At 34.5% G+C, this 25763-nt stretch overlaps 1 protein-coding gene across 1 annotated transcript; it reads left to right on the forward strand.

Annotated features, from left to right (window-relative positions):
* Positions 1 to 1905: 1905 nt before the first annotated feature.
* LOC102809932 (cystathionine beta-synthase-like) lies at positions 1906 to 19870 on the forward strand. Its single transcript, XM_085498947.1, has 13 exons — positions 1906 to 2081; positions 10808 to 10936; positions 11749 to 11858; positions 12476 to 12610; positions 12854 to 13138; positions 13328 to 13419; positions 15255 to 15432; positions 15819 to 15924; positions 16224 to 16298; positions 17175 to 17309; positions 19024 to 19132; positions 19435 to 19519; positions 19776 to 19870. Exons 1-13 carry the CDS (start codon positions 1906 to 1908, stop codon positions 19868 to 19870), a joined length of 1710 nt encoding a protein of 569 aa, XP_085355073.1.
* The last annotated feature ends 5893 nt before the right edge of the window (positions 19871 to 25763 follow it).

The raw sequence follows: 25763 nt of genomic DNA on the forward strand, positions 1-25763 counted from the left end.
TGCCGGGACTAAACAGGTATTCCATTCTATATCATAAGTGATTTGAAAATCTAATTTATAAATTGCTGAAATAAGTCGACAGTTCATCGTATTTTGTTTTGTTTATTACTATGTGTATTTTTACCAGAAAGATAATTTCATGGCCTGGAATGATATGTACAACCATACTGGGATTTATTGTCGTGTTTTTTGTTTTAAAAGGTGAGAAAAATAAATAATGATCAATATTATTCGGTGTTTTTACTTATATGGTTAAAATATATTTTATACTCCACCAACGTGGATATATTGATGTGAGCACTAGCGTTGTGTACAGGAACTGTGACTCACTTCGCTGACAGCACGTAGAGATGCCAGATTTGATCCAAATCTGGGTTTATTACAGATAGTCCAGATTTATTCAACCAAAACGGTCAGCTGAAATAAACCCTACTCGCAGTGATCACATTTGTTACAACATGCTTTAACGTCTTTGACATAATCAGGTCAGATACTGCGCACCCTCCACAACACCAAGGTTCGTTCCACACCCTGTAACTGATGATAGTAACACTTGAACTGTTGCCTTTATTCCGTCCTGTCTAGTGGAAACCACTTCTTATAACATGACCCACAAGTCAAGCGAGATAAGGTAACGCTCTTTGGTTACACTCATCAGTATTTAGGTTAACCTGCAGAACTTAAAAAGTGCGTGCTATGTAATTTCACAGACTTTGCATATATATTCAGATTTTCAATTGGAGGCTAAAATTAACACCACAGTTCAATATAACTTTCATTATTCAATCTCTGTATTTTGATCACATGACCACTAATTGGTTTGTTTGTTTGTTGGTGCCAACAGTACTGTAATCGACAATGGGCACGTCAATGGGATATAAAAGGGGATGACGTGATATATAAGGGGATGACGTGATATAAAAGGGGATGACGTGATATAAAAGGGGATGACGTGATATAAAAGGGGCTTCCATCCACTTCACCTTAATCTTTTACGTTTAAGATGACAAAATCCAATTCATTGACAGGACTGCATTTACACTGCAATTCCGAACCGTCTTCAAATTCTGGGCTAGCATCAAAGAACTTGACTCAATTTTAGACACACAAAATGTATAGTATTAAATTCTTCTTCACAAGATCGTCTGTCTTAGCGTGGTATCCTGGGACAATAGGAAATTTGACACAAGGTTTTTAACTTTAATCAAATTCAAAAATATAACACACATTCTACAATTGCTCATTCCTCTATGTTTTTACTGAAGGATACCAGAGATAGATATATGTTATTGCTTTTACACTACTAAACATAACATTTGGTATACTGGTGTATCATATATATATATAAATAAATACGATATACTTGGCTCTTTGCACATCAACGCTGATAGGCAATAAATGTTTTATTTTAGGCAGTACAATGTTGTATTATGCAATACTACCCAATAACGTCATTGGTGTGCGGAATACCTACCAAACTACAAATAATAACAGACTATATGTAAGTGACAAGATTACATTACGTTGTTGCAGCTAGCTAGGTTTGTCATTTCATTTGTGGTTCTCATCGTATTTGTTCAAAGTACCAGTGTGTGCATATAATACACACTACTCATATTTAAAGCGGGGGAGTCGTCACCTGCGCATGCGTCAGATGGCCATAGCGTGCCATTGTTTACAAACAAGCATCTACCCATGAGCCTTAGCGATTTTAGCGTGTGTTGTTATCATCGCTTGGGACTAAATTCCCGCGCGTGCGCAGGTGACGCCCCATTACTTCTGTTATGAATTATGTAGCATACAAAGTGGAATGAATCACCCGTGAAATCCGCAAGTATAGAGAAGAAATCGCTGACACAAGCACTCGGGTTAGTCCCCGTGAATAACGTGGAACTCGGGTCTTTAATGTATCACCTCACAGCTGAGCAAGCTATAGGACAATTGTGGTACTACATTACAAATGTAACGTTCCAGTGTAAAGACGATATAAGATTTGGACAACCTGATGATATAGATGGTGGTTGGAATGTTTGTATGGACGTTGGTATCGATTCAAATGACTGTACGGTTTATTCAGTCGGGTGAGTGAAATATGTATATAATGATCATGAATGCATAGTACAAAGAACATTTTTCATCTTAATTTCATCATAAATATCATTGCAAACACAACCTCAGGAAGTGGTGTATCCTTACACATGAGCTTGTAAATTTATAAGTTCGATTCTTTAATTACTGCTATTTTCTCTCTCTCTCTCTTACGCACGTTTTTTTGTGACGCCAGGGTTTTAAATTTTGCAGGATCAATCAGGAGTACAAAATGATAGAGTTCAACATTTAATGTTATTGTTTGGCATGAAGTAACTACATCAGGCACGCGATGTCAAAGGGGAATGTTTCGTAGTCAAACTCTATTTTGTCATGATAACGATTTTATTATGCAATCTGAATATCAATACGTCAACCACACTAGACTCTTTACGTTCTACGACACACAGTGAAAATAATGTGTATTTGTGTATTTGTCTCGGAATTATTAAATCCAAACTCTCACAATTAAAATTATTTGCTCAGCGTAAATTATTTATTAGTGTCTAATTGAATTTTTGGCCAAAATTTGCAATAAAAAGGGTTAGTTGCAATATATGGACTACATTATTCCACTTTGCTGTCGACGTTTCCAGTCTGTTGCATGTTACGTCGTTGTCGCATACGACTTATTTACCACTTCCTTGTCACTGAGATTGTTCTAGAACCGTACTGTGTCTGGGTGGAATATTCTAAATTATTTTAGAAACTGGTTGAATAGGTAATAGAACACTGTAGGAGGCAATAGAAGGTAATGGAACATTCTAGAAATTTGTAGTAAGTTACAGACTCATTATGTATGCTGATGTAATGGTCTATTTATTGACAGTGGTAGTATATATAGGGGAGTTGTTCAGTACTGAGGTCAGATCGGAGATCTCGTTGAATTGTATTAGAGTTTAAGTATCTAGTAATTGGAGTAGTGGAGTTTTACCGCGTTATTGTACTTGATGTTTGCAGAGTATAATAATACCAGTACCAGTTGAAACCTCATCTGTTGGCTCAAAATTTGATTCGTTGACATACAACTCATTGCAATGACATGGTTCCTTGTTTCACTCATTAAAAAGAGTCTCTAACTCACTAAAGTTACTTTTTCCAGCTCCAGCTATGCACTTACTGACTTAATGTCGCCATGACACAAACATAAACGCACGGAAACTGGAATGAAGCCTTTTAAAATGGCGCATTGTTACACGACTTCTGCACTGACAATGTGTCCTCAATCACAACTTTACTCTTTTTATCACACTTCAGATATAAATCACCGTATCCGGGTCACGTGACCGTACGTCATCCTAGTAATTGTCAATCAGCAGTGCGATACAATCTGTTGTGACTACCCGCAAGTGTTCAATTTAATACTTGACGTTCATATATCTTTGTTTTCCGTTTACGTAAACATAATGATTTTACTTTAGTCGACACGGCTTTTACACGGTTGATCACTACACAGTTCGCTTTATAATTTGATTCCCTAATTTTCCCTAATGGTTAAATGTCATATTGCTTCTACACACCTGATCTAAAATAACATCAATGTTAGTTGTCTGTGAAACATTGCGTCACTTCATGTATACCGTGGTCAATATTCAATTTATTACTGAATATGCATTGCAATGCATTTGTTCAGATTTTTGTTCGTTTTGAAGGATTATACAGTCGGTTATTTATCAGTCGTCTGTGTTGTGTTCTTGGACTTGTAAAGTGCCTGAATTAGTTTTAGGAATAATATCTTTCGGGCATGTAGATATTTCTATATTCCCTGGCACTAATTTGGTAAGATTGATATCAATAAACTTTATTCCTCAGAAATTTCGCATAATTCTCACAAATGTCATTCATGAGTAATGCAGATATAACATTAATGCAATTATGTTTTATACGTATCGACGTCTCTTGAGAACGTCGGGATCGCACAATCAGCAAAAAGAGATCGGCGTACCCATACCAATTTCATATATTCATAATATATAACAAAAGCGAACATCATGATAGGAACAAAGCCAAGCCAGACAACTGATCAAAGGCGTAGCATTTTCCATACAATATATTATTGTAAACGGCAAGGGTATATTTATATCACAGTCTAATCTAATTTATCAGTATTGGCGACGACTGGACTTTTGATGAAGATATTGCTAAATATGGATGCAATGTATACAGCTTTGATCCCACGTAAGTGTTACGTCTGTTTTAGATTGAAAATGTCAGCAAGCTAACAATATTATTCCTTCAACAATAAACATGTATCCCACTGCTGTGAGTAATTGTCAACTCAAACAGACAGATTTACACCTGCATTAAGTCCCTAGGTATTTCCTCGCTTATATATATATATATATATATATATATATATATATATATAAATTGATAACCCGAATTATTTTACCAAATTGACAAAAGAAGTGACATCAAGATTTATTCACTTGCATTTGTTCAGATATGGTCGCTAATGGTCCGAGTATACATATTTAGATTTGTAAGAACCAACACTTACATCGTATACAGCTTCCCATCAGTTAACTTTACAATTGATTGGGGTTCAAATGTTGCTCACGTTTTTTAATGTATGCCACTGATATTTTGAAACGTCACCATACAGTGATTTACATTTTTTTAAGATTTGCAAAATTTTAATTGTTGCACTACTTCGAAGCAGGTTTATTTCAAGTATTATCAATAATCAGTTGATGACAAGATTTATTTTACTTATTATTATTTATAGGATTGGATTAGTATAATTTAAATATTCAGAACGCATATGGTTCTACAATATCGGTTTGTATGACGATAATATAGACGATCTAGTATCTGGTACACAACATTGGAAAGTTAGAAGTTTATCGTTCATCAGAAAAATGTTACACCATAAAAAAGTAAGTTTTTTTTTACACAGCAACAGTCTCAGCATATCGGATTAATAGTGTTTTAAAAGCGTTTTGCAGGTTCCCGTTTACCCCAATCTAAAACAAATACTAGTTCTTATGCAAGTCCCCAAAGTCGCATCAATTAGTGAAATAATCTTTGTCAGTGGCCTTGGCCTCACCTTCCAGTATGCGCTAAATTCACCAAGGATACTGGTCAACAGGGGTACCTGTTAAACGCCAGGTAGGATTTGAACTCGGATGTACTGTCGCATGCAACAATCACTTCGATGTCTTGCTAAAAACTGTTTATTATATCATTATTTCAATAGAAATGCATCGATATTGTGAAATTCAACATAGAATATGGCGAATACTATATATTCCAGCAACTAATCAAAAGTGATGTTCTCAAAGACATCAAAATAGTGGCGTTTGAGCTTCATCTATCCGAGATTGGTATGTTGGATCACAAGGAGGACACTCTACGCATTTATCTGGCATTAAGGACAGCTTTCGAAATGAGTGGGTTCAAACTCTGGCATTGGCATAAGAACAACCACTTGGCTGCATTATTCCCGACACTGCGTCTTAGTTGGATTGAATTATATTGGATCAATATGAGATGTATACACTGAGTTTATATTTGGTATATTTACAATAGTGGTCAATAGCGATTATATGCCTGTGATTGCGTATTACTGTGTTTATTAAATGTGTCTCTTAAATCTGATTGTAAGTAGTGCATTGTTCTGCTAAATTTGTCCAAGACCTTTCACTGTTGCGAACATCCAGATAAATACATGACATGAGATTTCATAACAATTTAATTAAAAGTGGATATATTTGATCACTGGAATCGTATCATTGGGAAATGTACAACTTTGGGGACTGAAACAAATATCGACACAATTAATTATGCATTACCTTTCTACCAACTTGAAACACAATTTGTGAAAGTGCATCCAATATCGTTCTCGTGTGTCTCTTAAATCTGATTGTAAGTAGTGCATTGTTCTGCTAAATTTGTCCAAGACCTTTCACTGTTGCGAACATCCAGATAAATACATGACATGATATTTCATAACAATTTAATTAAAAGTGGATATATTTGATCACTGGAATCGTATCATTGGGAAATGTACAACTTTGGAGACTGAAACAAATATCGACACAATAAATTATGCATTACCTTTCTACCAACTTGAAACACAATTTGTGAAAGTGCATCCAATATCGTTCTCGTGTGTCTCTTAAATCTGATTGTAAGTAGTGCATTGTTCTGCTAAATTTGTCCAAGACCTTTCACTGTTGCGAACATCCAGATAAATACATGACATGATATTTCATAACAATTTAATTAAAAGTGGATATATTTGATCACTGGAATCGTATCATTGGGAAATGTACAACTTTGGAGACTGAAACAAATATCGACACAATAAATTATGCATTACCTTTCTACCAACTTGAAACACAATTTGTGAAAGTGCATCCAATATCGTTCTCGTGTGATATACCCGTATTACTCCCTACAATATTAACGTGAACCAATTGACGTACCGGAAAAGTAAAGGAAGGCATTCGCTAACTCGGCAATAAGTGAGAAAATGCGTGTCTTCAATGGCGATCAAGTCGTGATTGGGGGGGGGGGGTATGGAATTGGCGTAAACTAAAATAGCTACATCGCTGGAACAAAATATCACAGTAGTAATTACTCAAGGTGGTTGTAATAATATAAATGAAATATAACTTTATAATTTCGCATAAGTATATGGCCAATAGAAGTAAAAGGTCGCAACCATCTGGGTAAGATGAAATGAGAATTATTATTGACGGATTCTGTATCATAACATAGGGCTGGTAAATAATCCGGTAACATTCTCTTTTACAATGATGTCTTTCCTGAGGTATGTTGGATAGCAATCCCTAGCTCCTGGTAACACGTGGTGACACATGGCATATTACACGTGGAAATAAAATCCAGCCTGTGGTAAACACTTATATATTTGTTTGGCGGACATTGTCGGCCAATAATTGAAGGGCATTGCATGCATTCTCTAAGAATTTTTGCGAGGCAATATTCGGACCCCGTGGTTCGCGAATCATGACATCTGAACTGAAGACAAGTACGAAGAAGCAGGTCGCACAAATTTACCTCCAATTGTTATTGTTGCATATAATATTATTGCCGAATAATAATAGTATTTCAAATAACAATCGTTGGGCGTGAGAATCTATATGTACAGTACACACCCCTTGTGTTCAATTGATATTTGGGTACTTACGAAAACCTGTGACAATCACTAACGACATAAAAGGCTGTAACACATGTCATATATAGGACTGGCCCAATAAAATACTCCCTAGATGCACTCATTATATACTATATCACTCACTATATTACTCACTATATTATATTGAATATCAATGGACAGCCTATTACACAAGCTACTAACATTACAATTCATAATTTAGATGTCTAGTACAATTATATTACACAACTGCACTGAAATTCATTGAAATATTTTTTTAGATTTGGTAAAAACAAAAATAATACAGCATCAACGTTGCTGGATTCAATGCACATACAAAAATCAACAGAATATTTGCATGCTCAATAAAATTGTGCATATTAATCCATTCCGTGGATTTTACTGTATATTTCTGAATGTAACATAAATTTTATCTAAACTACACATAGATTTATGATGAAATTACAAGCTTTTACATTTCACGTAATAGGCCCTGAAATGCATAAGGCAATTATCATATTGTTGAAAAATGTATCACGTGATCTAGCCTGATAAAGGTCATGACGTCTAGACACAGCCCCCTTTTCTGTCGCTAATTCTGTGCCAGTGTAGTGTTTCCCCTTTTGTGTGTAGGATATAAAGTAAGTAAGTTCAAATATCATTGGTACGAACAGACAACCTGATATATATGCTTGAATTTGTTGGTTGAAATATCACGTAAAACGCATTTTAGCGTTCCATTCACCGGAAATAATTTGTTTCCACAAGGTCGGCATCACGGTGGTCGGATATGGAGCAATATAATTAATCCTCAAAAATACGAAACGATAATGGTTTGTACAAAATAGTGAGATATTTGGCAAGTTAAAATATTGAAAAGTCGTGTATACCATGAATCTAGACTACAGTGTCCTTGTCTAATGATAGTTGACCTGCCTAATCCAACGCTATTATGTAGTGCAATGCGCATGCTCAGGGTGCACGTGCTGTTAATTATAATACATTTTCACAGTGAATATATGTTACACATCTAATGCATTGGAGTGTATTATTCTATGACAGTGTATACCGATACTTGATAACACGAGTTGTAGAAGACTTACCTCCTCGTCAATTGTAACTTGACGACCCTCAATAGAGGTCAATAGGTCTGCAGTCCAACGGTTACTTATATATCACACAACTAAATTCGTACTTTACCCGAGTGAAAAATTATTTACCTAAACTGGAATATCCGGTTTTGAAGTAGAATGTGCAAGTTGATTTTTTTCATGAGGGGAACGTTTTTACGAGACTCTGAGAAGTACAAAACGACAGTATTTTTTCGTGACATACATGTGACAATAAACAAATGTTAACCCCAACAGCGGTGGAGTACTATTATACTCAAGCATGACAATCGTCTAGGGCGCCCTCGTTGAGCTGAACTCGCATGAATGCACACAAATATACAAGTTGAAAAAATTCATGAGCCGTGAATGATTTTATCATGGACGCCTTTTTTACTTTCACGGGTGTACAAACATAATTTTAGCAGCTTCAGCCGAGTGAAGAATTAATTAACACAGCCATCGTCAACTTGTACACTATCTGGGCCACAGCTATACATACATGGGGTTCCTGGTTACGTTAGAACATTAAAACGAGCTGCACACTGTTCGAGTATAGGCTTATTGTCAGCACCAATCTCATTCAACAAATACACTATACATACTATGGAGATATAATGTTAAAACACACAACAAACGTAACAAAATCAAAAACAGTGATGCCGTTCGACGGCAAAGTGCACAATGTCTCAAAGAGCTAGTTAAGCGCGCTAATCACGCGTAATTCCTAGTTTTCTCTTCTAAAGTTAATCAAATAGTGAAAGCAAACTTGGAAATTAGTTATTTCATGCCGCTTGTCGTGTTCACTTCACAAATTGTTGGCGTAAATCGGGTATATTCGGGAGTTGGGTACCGTGTTGATGTAGTCAAACGAATATGACATGGCATGTAGAGACATGAATATGTCTGCGTGTTTTGCACGAATCTGATTGGCTGTCATGGTCATGATGTTTAATAATGCTGGATGGTAGTCGCCATGTAGCGAGTTTTTTTTATTCGTTTCTGAAAACAGCATGGCATTTATACAGATGATGTAGGATTTTGATGCTAATCGTTTTTTTGTGAATAATCTGTTTCAGGTACATCATACAATTAACTGGTAGTGATAATGATAATATAGTATAATAAATCATTAATACCTGTTTTTAGAAAAATATCCGTGCATATTGACTAGCATAATTAATCAATTATCAGTTTTTGTTATTTCAAGTACTAATCATCATATTTTAATGAAACTTGGTACACAGATTCTCTAGTACAATGCGCATAAGTTTTAGATTAAAATATGTGAATATTAATAATCTAATGAGCATAATAATTCATTTTTTTGGTTCTAATCACATTTCAATGAAATTTGGTAAATATATAGCCTGTAACATTGCACAGACCTTATTAGTCTTGTACTCACATATATGCATACTAATTACTTTATTTGTCAGTTAATTAGTCATTTTTCAGCTTTTTCATCACTATCTCAAGTACAAGTAATTTTGATTTAATTTTTAATGTGTTTACTATACTCTCAGCGCACGGGAGTTCCTTCTAAATTTCTTTGATTTTTGAGAAATTAATAAATCGTTCTAAACTTTCTTATTTAATTTTGGAAAGTGTTTCAAACAACTGGTTTGATGGTCACTTTTCTAACCAAAGCATGTCTGAATAATTTGGTTAGTTACATATTGACACTAAAAGGAGAAGACACAACGAAATGACCGTTGTTTAATCGCGTTTACGTATTATAAGTTTCCACCTATATGTCGGTTAGAAGTTATTTTGATTTGTTACAAATTGAAGCTAATGGGAGAAAACACAATGAAATGTCTGTCGTTTAACCTAGTTTAGGTAATTTGTCCGATTTGTCGGTTATACATTGCCCTGAAAACTACATGACTTCCCTGCTACTAAGTTGTTCTCAATATCCTGTTATGTAGCCAACCTTTAACCTCTAACACAAATATTATGCATACTTGATGCTACACTTCACGATGCATTCGCCATGTCACTTTTTAGATTCAGTAAAATAAGAATAATAGATTTAATTCCGAACGTTCCAAATTCGGTTAAATTCTTCTCAAATAACAAAGAAAGCATTTCAATGATTGTCATCGCTTTGATAATTTGTCCAAGAAAAAACATTTAGTTAATAATTTCTACAGCTAAGTGTTAAACAAACTATGGATATGTTATTTCTGTCTGACATGGTGGTCGGACGTAATCATTTTTTTTCACGTATATTTGATATCACTCAACATTTTATTATTTAACATCAAACAGACATTGTGTTTTTAACTTCCATTATTCAGTAATAATCTCTCTGTTAAATCAGTTTAATACAGTTGTATTAAATTTGGAATAAATGTACATATCATATATCAATATCGTTGTGTTTAACTATACATGAATATTGACGAACATGGGAATTCCTTGAGCGATATTGCGTGAAAACAATAACACTTATTTGTGCTAATGTATATTTTTGTTTTTTTAGTAAAAGTCTTATTTGGTTTGACACAATGGATACCCAGAATGACGTAAATTTTACGCTAGATACTCCATCTAAATGTACTTGGACTTTTAGAAGTGATATCAAAAACAGTCCACACAAACATGTTCAAATGTAAGTTTTGTTTCATTATGCGCTGATTGTACTGCTCGAATTACTGAATATATGTGAACCTGTATTGTATTGTAAACTACACGAAACATAATTATAATCTCATATTTCATATTGTAGATTTTTTGCGGATATTTATATTTGAATATGTGTCTGCTAAATGCATTATTTCTATCAACAGTTTACATACAAGCAGTTATATGTTAAGTTTTATTTTGTTCCACTCTGATAGCCATGAGAACACATATATACATTAGTCAACATATACCTAGGGCAATTTGGTTATAACTTTAAATTCATGACCGTTATAAACTATGTTCGAGAAATAATTTATAAACAACACTTTTCCAATTCCTTGGCAAAAGCTCAAAAAGGCATGTAAATGTAAACGGCAAATTGTCATCAGAAAAGTCTTGAGTAAAATGTCACCTAAAACCCTTGGGACCATTAATACATGCCCTGGATTATCATTGCACTATGTGCTACAATGCACGTGCAATAATATGTTGTTGGTAATTACTGTTGTGAAAATTGAATCATTTCGTCTGGCATGCAGTCTTTTGAAAAAAACAATATTTTCCGGACAGAAACGCGTGCATACACAGCGTAATATTGTATCGAGTGGTGGTCACTAGCCGCTGATGTATCACGTATCACATTTTACTGGATTGCCATACTCAACAAACATACACCTCACTACAAACGAATTATTTTCGAAAGTGATAATTAGTTTTTGGTTAATTGATCCTCTATATTTCTTTATATTACTTGATATGTCTTCAGTGTGAATACACAACATGAATCCTATTTTACAGAAATCCTTTAGAAGATAAGATACTGCCGAATATTCTGCGTCAAACAAGAAATACGCCAATAGTGAGAATCAACAGACTTGATAAAGATGCGAAGCTAAAATGTGAACTATGTAAGTAAACGTGGTCAAGTACAGAATATGTATAAGTTTGTTATAGTAGTGTATTTGCTTCAACGTATCTGCATGCAAGAAGCATGAAAGTCTTCACAAACAGTGCTTGTGTTCAATATTAGTTGATACAGGGTTCGTTATTGCAATTGCGTTGTTGCATTATCAATACAAGCGATTATATGTAATATAATGTAATCTGCGTAGTAATATTGAAAACTTGTAGCTTCCTAACAAGCGCAAATACTTATGGCAAATGGTCATAATAGTTATGTCAAATGTTATACCTGATATACATATGTCTTGTTATGATATAATTAATGTTTTTATTTATGGAGTTTATATACTCCATTGTAACTTACTGAGGATTTGCAAAAAAATAATATCCCATATGAGGATCATGGTAGCTATAATAATTTAAAGAATCAATGAAGTACTTATGCACGTGTCCAAATACTATTTCTTTAAAACAAATTGTTTAACTTTACTTCATCTAAATTAGTATGGAATCAATGGACTTTGGCAGCAACATTGACAGCACTAGGAGACTGACTGTTAGTAATAATATTCTCGGGGAAGGCTGACGACATTTATAGACTATTTATGTTATTTTGTTTCAGTGGCTAAGTGTGAATATTTCAATGCTGGTGGAAGTGTAAAAGATAGAATAGGCAGAAGAATGATAGAAGATGCTGAGGAAAAAGGATTGATTAAACCTGGTGATGTGATCATTGAGCCAACAGCAGGGAATACAGGTACAATTTACATAAATGTCATAAATAGATTCCAATTGGTAGTTTGCAGATACTTATTATTATAACCAGTGAAATCGTATCTATATAGTTGCTTGGGCCTGCATGTGACGATTCTTGGATTTCACATGAACATTGATTTTATTTGCACAGAAATGCTAACACTAATTTTACAGAATTTCGAATATTGCTGGCCACATGGTAATGATTGATAATAGTAAATTTTGTTTTCCTCATTGTTTGTAGGAATTGGTCTTGCATTAGCCGCATGTGTCAAAGGTTATAAATGTATTTTTGTAATGCCGGAATACTTGAGTATGGACAAGGTTAACATCCTACACGCGCTAGGTGCGGCGATTGTCCGTTCACCAAATACAACAACGTTAGACAGTCCAGATTCTCATTATGGTGTGGCACATCGTCTACAAAAAGAAATTGCTAATTCCATCATATTAAATCAGTTTCGGAATGCCGAGAATCCGTTAGTCCATTATGATGAGACAGCTGAAGAAATATTACAGGCATGTGATGGTAAGTTCCAATGGTGTTCGTTTTTGCTTTGACGTTTAATAAATATGTGTATGTAATTGTTGTTCTGTGTCTGAGCTTCATCTCTTCTACATAAATGATATTTCTCTATAACTATCAAAACTAAGCCCACTGATTCACGTGCTAAAACCAATCGATTGAATATTGATGGTAAATATATTTTTATTTCAGGAAAATTAGACATGTTCATTGCTTGCACGGCTACAGGCGGTACAATTACAGGTGTGGGTAGAAAACTGAAAGAAAAATGTCCACAGTGTAAGGTGAGAATTTACCTATATAAAAGTAGTTTCCGGACTGAGCTGATCACACCTCTCTTTCAAAAATTCTTGTGATGTCAATCAAAGCTAAGCAATTAAAATTACAGATCATTAAATATTTCATATTTATTTTGACAAATATTAATGTTATTTTTTGATCGCATGAGTTGCATTGCGCAGAATACACACACTGTAACAATGTCGCTAAAATGCATAAAAAACTGTTTGTTTTTTTATAAAAATGACGTGGTCGCAAGGGGTCAATTCAGGATAATGCCGTTTATAGTTATTCTCATCAATAACTTCATTAAGCTTTGCAACAAATCCATACATCTACATAAATCATCCTTGGTAGATACGTATAAAATATAGATATTTGTTGTCTGGTATATATATATTAATATATATATATATATATATATATATATATATATATATATATATATATATATATATATATATATATATATATATATATATATATATATATATATATATGTGCCATATATCATATCAACATTACTATTTATAAATATATACATATATTACTATAAGTGGGTTGATACAGGAACATGTTTCAAAGCTGACGTGTTTGAAATGGCAGGATACATGACAACTGTTTGAATTCATATAGTTATTTAGCACAACTATTTTATGTAGTAGTCGGCCTCGTGCCAGTTTCTTTAGTGATCGAATACATTATTGTTCCCTGATATTTTACATATAATAAAATCAATGAAAATATTATATTTATGCATTGTTATTTACCCACCATACAAGAAATAACCTGGGTCAAACATCTTAACCCTGATTAACATAAAATATCTCGACATGTGATCCTCATTCCTCTGACTAAACACTCTATAGTTTTGTAAAATGCAATTCAATATATAGTGTTATTGTATCATAAATTATTTCATTTAGATAAACAATAGCCTTGGCCTGGTCATATCTAGCGAACGATGTTATATTAAACACATGTACCGTGTATGCCAAATTTGGTGTTTCAATTATTATGTCACGATCTTGTTTGAGTTTTATGTATACTAATTTGAATTCATACGCATTTATGTATAATAATTAAAATCTTGTCTCGTCATTTGGAAATATCACCTCATACCATAAAATATGAAAATAATATTATATTATATTTGAATAGTTACATTGTGCAAAATACAAGTTGAAATATATCGCTAATTACGTTATTGTTACGTAATAGTATTGAATTTATTGACAACTCTCCTGTCTGCGTAATAGTAAATTATCATTGCTACAAGAGGCAGATAATTTGACGATTGCTTTGAATTGAAACGGAAAGCCTGCGGTCAAATAAAAATCAAACATTATTTGTGAATTATTTGTGAATGTACAAATAAAAAACACACTTTGGATGGATACGTTTATGCAAACTGTAACCCTGGACTGCGACATTCGCCGCTGTCAAAATTCAAGTATTTTGGTCTCGTTTCGCAAATAATGCAGTATTGCGACACTATAAAATGCGGAATAAATATCATTTTCCTGTACTTGAGCACATCGTTTATTACATTGGCTTGGATAAATTAGCCCGGGTTAAGCTTAGTTTATTGGTACCACCAGGCAAATTGGGACTCTCCAGTGACAGCAGTGTCCGTACAAATTGTCTAAAGTTTTGTACGTTTTCTTGGGAGTTATACCGACGTTTAGTGCTTCCATCTATTTCATCAATGTAATTTCGTTAATGAGTTGGGTACATAAAACGTGGATTTCATTAAATTAATGACAATGCTCTCGACGGGTGGACAAATCTGTATATCAGCATTGGCCCGGGTTACTACTTCTATGTTATATTATAATATATAATTGGTGTGAGGTCCGAAGCCATTCCTGGTAAATTAAACGAAGTGGAAGGACTGATGCGTGGATTCATTCCAACCACCTTAGATACATCTATAATTGATGAATGGTACGAATGCAGTAATAAAGACTCATTCATGTGTGCAAGACGACTAATAAGCGAGGAAGGGTTGCTATGTGGTACGTTAAGGCAATGTATAGAAATTGCTTTTATTAAAAAAAATAATCAACATTAAAATACTATATTAGGTTATCAGACTTTCTTGGACTCGATCCTTACTTGTAATAATAATTCAAGATCGATAACAGGCTAAAAGAAGTTTTTGAAATTCATGGTTGTGCGAACGTTTGTATTCAGAGACAAGTGATATTTCCACTACACGCTTTAACGCCTCTGTGTTAATTGCGAACAAATGAAATCATGATAATATGACAACACTAATATAATTGAACCCTCTCTATGCTGGTTGCTCATATTAATATAAGATACAACATTTAACACTTATAATTAGTATTAAAGATATTAAATTGACCCTAAATGAAACATGTACGTCTTAATCTTTTAGGTGGTAGTAGTGGTGCAGCTATGTCGATCGCTCTAGAGGTTGCTAAGGAATTGAATGTTGGACAACGTTGTGTTGTCATGTTAGCAGACTCTGCCAGAAACTATTTGTAAGTAGATTTCCGTTGAATGATATGTTGTGAATGCTAGCTTTGTATAAGAGCAACTAACATATATGAATATGTCAGACCAGTTTCAGAACCCATTATTGTGCAAAGTGATAATAATGAATAGAATATTCCTTGGTTACCAAATTGGGTTCGAAAGATCTTGACTATCGTGGACATCGCATCCCTGGTATAACGTATTGTGCAGATCCAACATTCGAAACTACAGAATGACGCTACAAAAATGAACACATAGAGATACTCGCACATATGCATAGTAATTCACCAGTGTCAATTTCCAGGACAAAATTCATATCAGATGACTGGATGAGAGATAGGAAGTATTTGGAGAAAGAGGTATCAACAAAAATCCAGAGGTGAGTTTTGTTCTAATCTCTGTTTTATAATCTTCCTGCTTGGCCATATTTGGCAACATACTATAGTCATCTTGCCACCCACATATGTTTTCTCATACCATATATCTGCATACTATAATGCACAAATACGTGTATAATAAAGCATAAACAATAAAGTATCATTTAGTATATTCTGCTACAACAATAATCAATGTAAGTGTGAAATTATTTATAAATATACTTGAAATGCAGGCACACATCATAACTAAGACAGTGTGCGAGCGTTTCTGTTTGGTGATCGTATGTTTATTATTGTTGTGTCGTCCATCAGGACGCGTTTCTAAAGTTGCTACCATCTTACCACAGCGGTAATCTGTCACATAATTTTACATAGAAATACAGCATTTCCTATTGTCCTTTTCAAATATTAAAATCCATTAGTAATGATAACAGCCAACTATACTCGATGCCGACTTATCAATACGCACTTTACTTGCTTAGTGTGTTATCCCATAACTTTATATGTTATTCAAGCTCCTCACAGTCTTATATCGATATGCCAATTCAGCGGTACCTGTACATGATGGAAACTATAATTAACCAAGTGCATTGATGACGTCGTTGGTATTGACGATACAATGGTATTGACATTGTTGTGGTATAATAATAATCTTAGCATTTTTGTAGATGCTTGTTTGTGTACTGGCCAGAACATGCTTGAAAACAACTGGTGTCACCTGTCGAAAGGCCATGCATCAATGTATCTTTTTTGTCAATTGACTGGTGTGCTGTCTTGAGTTTGTTGTTTGTCGCTTTTTACAGGAATAACAATTTACTTCAAAATGTTTATGTTGTCAGAGTTAACTTGTTAAAGTTGATTATTTGTATTCCATATAGATGGCGGGAAATGAAAGTGTCATCATTAGATCTTGTCTACTCACCCACACTATTAGCATCACTTCCTTGTAATGATTGTATCAACATCATGGAAATGAAAGAATTGGAGCAGATGTCAGTAGTGGACGAAAGAGGGTGGGTAATTACATTATTTCCCGGAGTTTAGTAAACAGGGCGTATTATTCAACTATTATATTGAGTTTGTGAAGCAAGAGAATATGTTAAATTATTGTCTGAAGTAGATAATGCGAGACGAACTAAGAATATATAGAATAAATAAACCAGGGTGTATTGTTTAATTATTAGCTCTTGTACATGATGATGGGTGGCATTACCAGTAGTAGATGAAACAGATTAAGATGCTGTCTACCAGCTAGAACAACCTCGATGTTTATGAATTCCATCCATTTAATAATGGCAGTGTTTGGGTAGCTCTAAATAAAAGATCTACGGCATTGATAGACTAATCTTTGCGGAATCGAGGGCGATCCCTGTTCATAATTCCAGTGACAAATGTGCAAGCCCCGGAACAGTCTAATTTAACCAATCAGCAAGTTTCTAGGATGTGCAAGGGCATATAAAGTGATAGATACTGCTGCGGGACGGAGCAATGTTATGGGATCTAAGAGTTATGTCAATATATCTGTTCAATGCACCAATTACCGATCTTGGAAAACAATGTTTAATTTGGGCTCGTTATACATTAATTTATGGTGGTAATCTATTCAGGAGAAAGAATGAGAAGTTTAGTTAACAGGCCACCACAGCAATAGTGTACTGTAATATCATTATAATAGAGCCAATACTTTGGCGGAGTCTTAAGAATGACCCTGTGGATTATCGGAAACGAATTTCTTCACGAAAAACAAAATTGTACTGGTGACATAGCTGTGTCAGATATGTGGCAACGTCATTACAAGTCTATACTCACTAAGACAGATGTGGATTTTAATATTGAAATTCCCACTTCTGATTTTACTACATATATGTTAGTTTCCCCAGTAGAAATTTCGAATATGATAAAAGAGTTAAAATCATGAACTTCTCCGGGTATTGATTGTGTTAGTACCGAGTTTTTGTTAAAAATATGCATTCCTAGGCTTTAGGTTTTGCTATCTCTTTGTTTTTCTGCAATTTTGATCTATGGTTTTGTATCTAATCAGCTTATGTCTACTGTTTTAGTCCCCATTCCAAAAGATCCTTGGGGCGATGTATGTGATCAGTCTAATTAACGTCCGGTTGCTGTTGCAACTCTGTCATCAAAATGTTTAGAGAAAGTTTGGGACTGGAAATCACACTTCGATTTTTATAATCTCCTTACGTGACGACTCTCAGTGTTGTATATCACCTTGTATATCACATTGTCTATAGAGCCAATATAATTGTACCTAAGTAGTTAACATCTGAACAGCAATTATACATAGACATAACATGATTGTATGAAAAGAAAGAAAATATACATTGCTTCATGAAATTACTTACGTTAGCAGAGTTATCCAAGTTATAATAACGTTTGGCTCATCCTCATTATGTTGGGATTTTATTTTGTTAATATTTGTCGTTACTATATTAGTTAGAAGTGAGTTTCATTGTTGATAAATATCCGTTTTCATTGGTAAGCAAACAATTTGTGAACATATAATGTGATGTACGAAGTGTAGTTTAATTCTTATCTTACCAACTGCACTTACTTTTACATTGATTTCAGTCGATAAGAGTCAAATAGGCAGAAATATTTTTAGAATGTGCTATTTAGTAAACAGTTTGTCATATTTCTTCTAATAATCTACACAACTATCATATGCTATTGAAAATGAATATGCTATGCAATTTGATCTCATTTATTTAGTAGAGTGATTGGTATCGCAACACTGGGAAACATAAACGCCCAGTTGAAAGCTGGTAAGGTGAACACATCTACTGCGGTTTCAAGTGTTGTATTCAAACAATTTAAAAAGGTACTAATATTAACTCAAAATTAAATTATGAAAAATAATGATAGAGGAATGACCATGATATATGTGTGATATATCACTCTGATTCTCATTTCTTGATTTTTGCAATTGCATGAATATGTTGGACATATGAATGAAATGTATATTTCAAAAAGAACACTCACAAGTCTCACTACAGTGTCCCTATTGTCCAATTATGTGTCCTGTGAGCAATTTCTAAAGCTCCGTTAATCATTTCCAATACAATCTATTTCACTATTTTTCACGCTAAATTCTGCTTCTGATTATGATTGTTATTGCTACAGATCACTTTGGATACCACACTAAGCAAGTTATCTAGTATTTTAGATATTGATTATTTTTCAATTGTTATAATCGAACAAAAGCAATGTAAGTTGATATACCATGCTAAGAACAGTAATTATCGTTTACTCGCATCACGAAACAGACATGTGTCAGGAAAATGATTTTTAGTTGATGCGTATTATGAATGACTGTATAGTGCCATTGCAATACTGTGTAACGTAATGACAAAACACATAACCAAATTAAGTGTTTAAGAGAATGTGTTATGTTAACAAAAGTTGATATCGAGGTGACCAATAAATCATATCAATAATTACAATTTGTTGGTATTTCATGATAGCACCAGACAGTGACAATGGTTTTTGCAAGCAGATAATAGCGATTGTGAAAAAAATTGACTTGCTTAAGTTTATCAACAAGCAAAAGGAAGCTTAGTAAGTTACTGTATTTTTTAGCTGTGATTGTGAACCTTGATGCAATTGTAATTCTGATTACGCTGTTAAGTTAATGTTTATTTCTTGTCTTTATGTGAGTGTATGTTTAAATCATATGTTGCATTGACTTACAATACCACTCCAACAACTGTTTATATGCCACTTTATTTATCAATTGTGATTTACATTATTTTTTTTTCATTTACCAACAGAACACCACCGATAGAAAAAAATTAGAGGCAACACGATCCTGCTAATCTAAAACGTGTCTAGATAAAGGGAGTGTGTTATTTTAAAGTATATGTAAATATTAGGTACATAATTAACTAAATCTGGTTCATTTGTTTGAAGCTGTTGGTTATGTGGTTGTAATAAACGACTGCAATATTTTAGTTTTAGTTTCTGAGGCAGAGCCTTGAATTTAACTCCATGTGGTTATTTCTCTCTCTAATTTTATTGTGTGTAATGTAGTGTAATTGTCAGTATTTAGATATTTGAGGTATATATTATAACATTTGCTTTATACATTACCAATGAAAGTTTATTTCATTATTTCAATTAATAGAGAAAATATTGTACCTGACGTCTGTAAAATAATTAGACTGCCCGAAGATATTTAAAGGATAAAGTTATATTCGTATGGTCTGTGTCAATTAGTGCATCGGCGATTATTCATTCCTCATGTATTCTTTTTTCATTCTACCTGTTCTACATACGTCACAGACCGAACTTCCTTTCCCTCATCAAAATGACCCCACTTAAAGGATGCACCAAGATTGTTATATTGTCTCATATGGATACATCGTAATATTATATTGAGCTCGGATAATATCTCCTCCCAAATACGATAATTCTCCCCAAGAGAGGTTTTTGTATCCACAACATAGTAAACGTTGCAGTACTTTCAAGTTTTTCATTAAAACATTAATTGAAAACACACTGTTATTAAAAACATGTGCATTATGTTATAAAACACCTGTATTTTTTTAAACACCTGTATTTTACTTTTCTAAGAAAAGAGTTATTTTTGAGTTATTTTTGAACTAATCCATCCAACTTTATGAAACCAATATTAACAAAATTCATTGAAAGGTCTGGAGACTCGTATGTAAACATTATGGTGTATACGCCAACTAGACAATCAGGTATGTAAAGATAATGTTAAATAATAATTCAAAAATGAGAGAAAAAGTGTTCACCGTACAAATACGACTTACATATTGTGATATAGTAAGGATAACAAACTTTGCTAGACATGATAGCTATTTTGCATTTTTAATATTGGAGAGTTAGTTCATTTTTCTCGCCCTAGTATTGTAATACTTCCGTGAAAATGTGTTCAGCTACTTTAAATGCTGGACATATTAAAACAGAATACATTTCAATAGCCGGATCTGCAGCCACACATAGGTCACCTTTATTACAGAGCTGGTTATTTTGAAATCTACGTTCGAAAATTGATAATGCATGATAGCCATAGCAACATTTTTGTCAAACTAATATGTTGTGTCGCGCTCAAGACAGAAATATCACTGTTCATGCCATGCTCTAATAATTACCAGATTTAACGGTATAATCATCGTGATAACATTTGTTTACTTACGGGATATACATGTCTTAACTTCTGCCTATGGAGAGGGTGCCATTATGATATATTTTCGCCAGAAATATTTTGTCTCCCAATAAACAAATTGAATTGGGTTGGCGTTCAATAAGTAATGCCCCTGACCCATTTCCAATAGCAGGAGATTACTGAAACTTGGCACAGTTATTAGTCTTTCATTACATAGAAACCATCCAGAGTTATTTCTCCCATTGTTTGATACAGCTCTGGACACAGTTTTTGTAAAACACCCCAGGTTGGTCCCCCAACCACGTCGTAACTTCAGAAATGAAGGTTGCATTATCTGAGAAAGACTTTCCTTTCAAAAAACAATCTCATGGCTGGAAAAAGATGAAAATCAGAGGGTGCAAAGTCAGGAGAGTAAGGGGTGGGAGAGGATTTCATAGCCACACGCCCGTGCTTCTGATCTGGCGACTTTGGAGTTGTGGGTCGGAGCGTTGCCATGCAGGAGGAGGATACCTTTGCTGATCTTGCCCCGCCTCTTGATTTTGATAGCTTCTCTTAATTTCATCAAAACTGAAGTGTAATACGCTCCTGTAATTGTGGTACCCTTTGCCAGGAAATCTGTCATCACTACTCTGTCCTGGTCACAGAAGACTGTGAGTATGTCCTTGCCAGCAGAATTCTGAACCCTTGCCTTCTTTAGAGGTGGTGAGTCCAAGTGCTTTCACTGCATTGACTGGGTTTTGGTCTCATCGTGTTGTACCCAAGTTTCATCCTGTTTCTTTTGAAAAACTTTGACTCATCTTCTTGGCACATCTCCAAATTTATTCCCAGCACTCGACGTGTTCTTGCTGCTGGAAATATTTGAGCAATCTGGGAATACATCTGGCAGACATATGCAAATGGTCATGAATAATAGTTTCCACAGACCCTGTACTAAGCTTGACCTCTTGGGCTATTTGGCTAACAGTAATGCGTCGATCTTCTAAAATGGCTGCCCAACTTGACGGACATATGCCTCATCAATGGCAGAAGAGTGACGACCAGGTCTGGGAGCTGTTTTCACAGACTTCCGGCCATGTTTGAATACACGATGACAGCGTTTTACAAGGTCATATGATAAGGCATCATCACCATAAGATTCTTTCATTTCATCAAAAGTCTCCTTTGGTGTGCGTCATTCAAAATACAAAAAAAAAAACGATCACAAAAAACACTGCTTTTTATTGGACGTCGCTCTAAAATTGTTGACTCTCAATATTACAAGATAATATTAACACATCAAGAAAACATTACATTAGACCCGCGTTTTGTTCAATATATACAGCTTATATACTCGTATAAGCCATTCACTAACATGTCCAGTTATTCACGCGTGGTATCAGCCAAAGATGCTCTCAGCTTTACTTGATTTTCATTGAGTCGTTGCTTCACAAAACCTGAACTGAGAGCGGATTTTTTGGTATTCATGTTGACACCTGTATTGATAAAAGGTCAATCACTGCGTTTGCTGACGACGGAACACGAAAGAATGTCTTCACTAAACTACAAGAATAGCTTGTGGTTTACAAAAAAAGCAAGTAATTCCATATTAACAAAGGAAAATTACAAGTTGGTTATTGGAAACAAAGGCTTGATGGACCGTTTGTTATTGAGTGGAATAACACCTGACATTAACTGGCCTGGCATTACAGATGAGGTTGATTCAAAACTCGGTTGGTAGCAGGGTATGTACCCGTTGTCATATAGAGGGCGTGCTTGGGTGATAAAGAGTCTAGTGGCGGCTAAGCGATACCATAGGTTAATATCTCTATGACCTCGGAAACAAATTGTATTCAGAGTGTTGTTTCTGGCAGGGACGGTATTTAGTATCATGGGTATAATTGTCCTTCTGTGATGGCGGGCAGTGTTTGATTTACAAATATCAACACGTATTGTGTAATTTTGTTTGCAGCTAACACGACGGTAATTACACTTGAACTTTTACGATTTGTTTCTAGGGAATGCTCACTTCTAAGGGCGGAGCTGACAGGGCTGGCCAGAGGTGTTAGCAAAATCCTAAGGAACTGTGCCAATATATTGACTCTTGTACCTGTATGATCAAATACAGGTCAACATGACATACAATTACCCTCAGACCATAAATAAATGTCAAGCCAAATCCCATTCTTTTTGCAATCTGAGAAGATGTTGCTGGAATTCCATAACATTGCAGTTTGTTGTCTCCACAAAAAAGACAGATGAAAAAATCTCCTTTTGTACTTCTTTTGTACTGATGATGAGCGTTCTGCTCAATTAGGCGAGATGTGTGTCATCATGGGTCTGTATCATGAAATTGCCTAGTAAATAGTCCAGTAACGTTTTCCAACACATTGAGATCTGTCCTGAGATCTGTAGTAGCAATATGGCAAGCCGTAGCTACTGGTAACACGTGGTGATACATGGCATATCACACTTACAAATGGAAACTAATCTGTGGAAAAGACGGACATTGCCGGCCGACATTGCATGCAGTCTCTCAGAATTGTTGCGAAGAGCTATGCGGCACCTCGTAGTACACTAATTACATTATGTGACAATGATTGAAGACAAGCAAGTCGCACCAATTTAAGAGTAAAATTTCCATACGCACACACTTTTACCTGTGTATTTCCACCAATTGCTTTTATTCAATTTATGGATATTGATGTTGTTCGTGCAGACACATTTATCATCGTTCATACATATTACATCCTGTAATTTATTGTATTCTTATAAGTTTAAATTACATGCAATACCACCGTATACCTGTGTCTGTGTGACTAATGTTGCGATCCGTTAAATGCGAGGTCAGTTTCATTTTTGTTTGACGTATAAAAGTTCAAACAACAATCGTTAAGCGAATAAACCTGCAATAAAAGTGCTCGTTCATCATATGTTTGGTACTCACGGAACCATTTGTCAGCCATTACCAACAAAAAATACTGTAAAACTTGTCCTATATAGGACTAGCCCAATAAAATACTCTCAAAATGCACACATTATATACTATATCACTCACTATATTGTATTAAATATCAACGGAAAGCCTATTACACAAGCTATTATCATTTCAATTCATAATTTAGATATTTAAGGCAATTACATTACTCATACTGCTCTAAAATTAGTTGAAATTAGTTTCTTCTAGCTTGGTAAATCAAAAATTATACAGCATCGATTTTGCTGGATTTATAGCAAATAAAAAAATCAACAGAGTATATGCCTCGATAAACCGTGCTGAATGTCAGCATAAATTTTATCTGCACTATACGTTAATTTATTATGAGTTATAAGCTTTTACATTTCACAAAAATAGACCCTGAATTGCACAAACCTACTATCATAGTGTTGAAAAATGTATCACGTGATCTAGCCGTGATAAAGGTCATGACGTCTAGACACAGCCCCCCCATTTAATTGCTAATACTGTGCTTGTGAAGTGTTCTTCCTTTGTCGTCTAGTAGATAAAGTGTGATAAATATCTTGGGTAAGTACAAACAGCATTGTTCCGGAGCACACAGCTTGATATATCTGTTTGGATCCTGTAGTTGAAATGTCACGTAAAATGCATTCACCGCAAATATTTTATTTTCATGTTCGTATGTCGTGATAACGCTTGTATATCAAAGGTCGGCATCATGGTGGTCAGATATAAGACGATAGATTTGAATTATTCTTGAAAATAAGGAACAATAATTGTTTCGATATTTGACAAGTTAAAAAACCGTGTATAGCATAAATCTAAATTACAGTGTCCTTGTGAATAATAGTAGACTTGCCTAATACAACGTTATTATGCAGTAAAATGCGCATGCTCAGAGTGCACGCGCTGCTAATTATAATACATTTTCACAGTGAATCTAAGTTGAAAAAATCGAATGCCTTGGTGTGTATTATTCTATGACGGTATATACCGATACTGAGAACACGCGACTGAGTTTTAGAAGACTTACCTACCCGTCAATTGTTGAATACACTCAATAAAGGTTAATAGGTTTGCTGTCCAACGGTTACTTATATACGACACGAATAAAGTCATACTTTACCCGAGTTTTGAAATAGAATGGTAAGCTTTTGTCATGATTACATAGTTTTATATGACTCTGGGGAGTACAACGCAAAAGTATTGTTTCGTTTACTTGGTAACCATATGATTTACAGTTATGCACTTTGACTGAGTATATAGACAGAACAGAAACAGGAATGTTAACAACAAATGTAGAGTGACATGCATGTGGCAATGTACAATTGTTAACCCCCAACAACGGTGGATATACTAGTTTTAAAAATCTTCAGAGCTCTACTA

The sequence above is a fragment of the Saccoglossus kowalevskii genome, chromosome 5 (assembly GCF_978046115.1).
Source record: "Saccoglossus kowalevskii chromosome 5, keSacKowa6.1, whole genome shotgun sequence".
NCBI lineage: Eukaryota > Metazoa > Hemichordata > Enteropneusta > Harrimaniidae > Saccoglossus > Saccoglossus kowalevskii.

Bases quoted from the DNA above. Each gene is read 5' to 3' on its own strand.
- LOC102809932 (XM_085498947.1), top strand. From the start codon at position 1,906: ATGTATCACCTCACAGCTGAGCAAGCTATAGGACAATTGTGGTACTAC. The intron at 13,139-13,327 runs GTAAGTTCCAAT...TTTTTATTTCAG, and splicing joins AATATTACAGGCATGTGATG to GAAAATTAGACATGTTCATT. The intron at 15,925-16,223 runs GTAAGTAGATTT...GTCAATTTCCAG, and splicing joins GACTCTGCCAGAAACTATTT to GACAAAATTCATATCAGATG.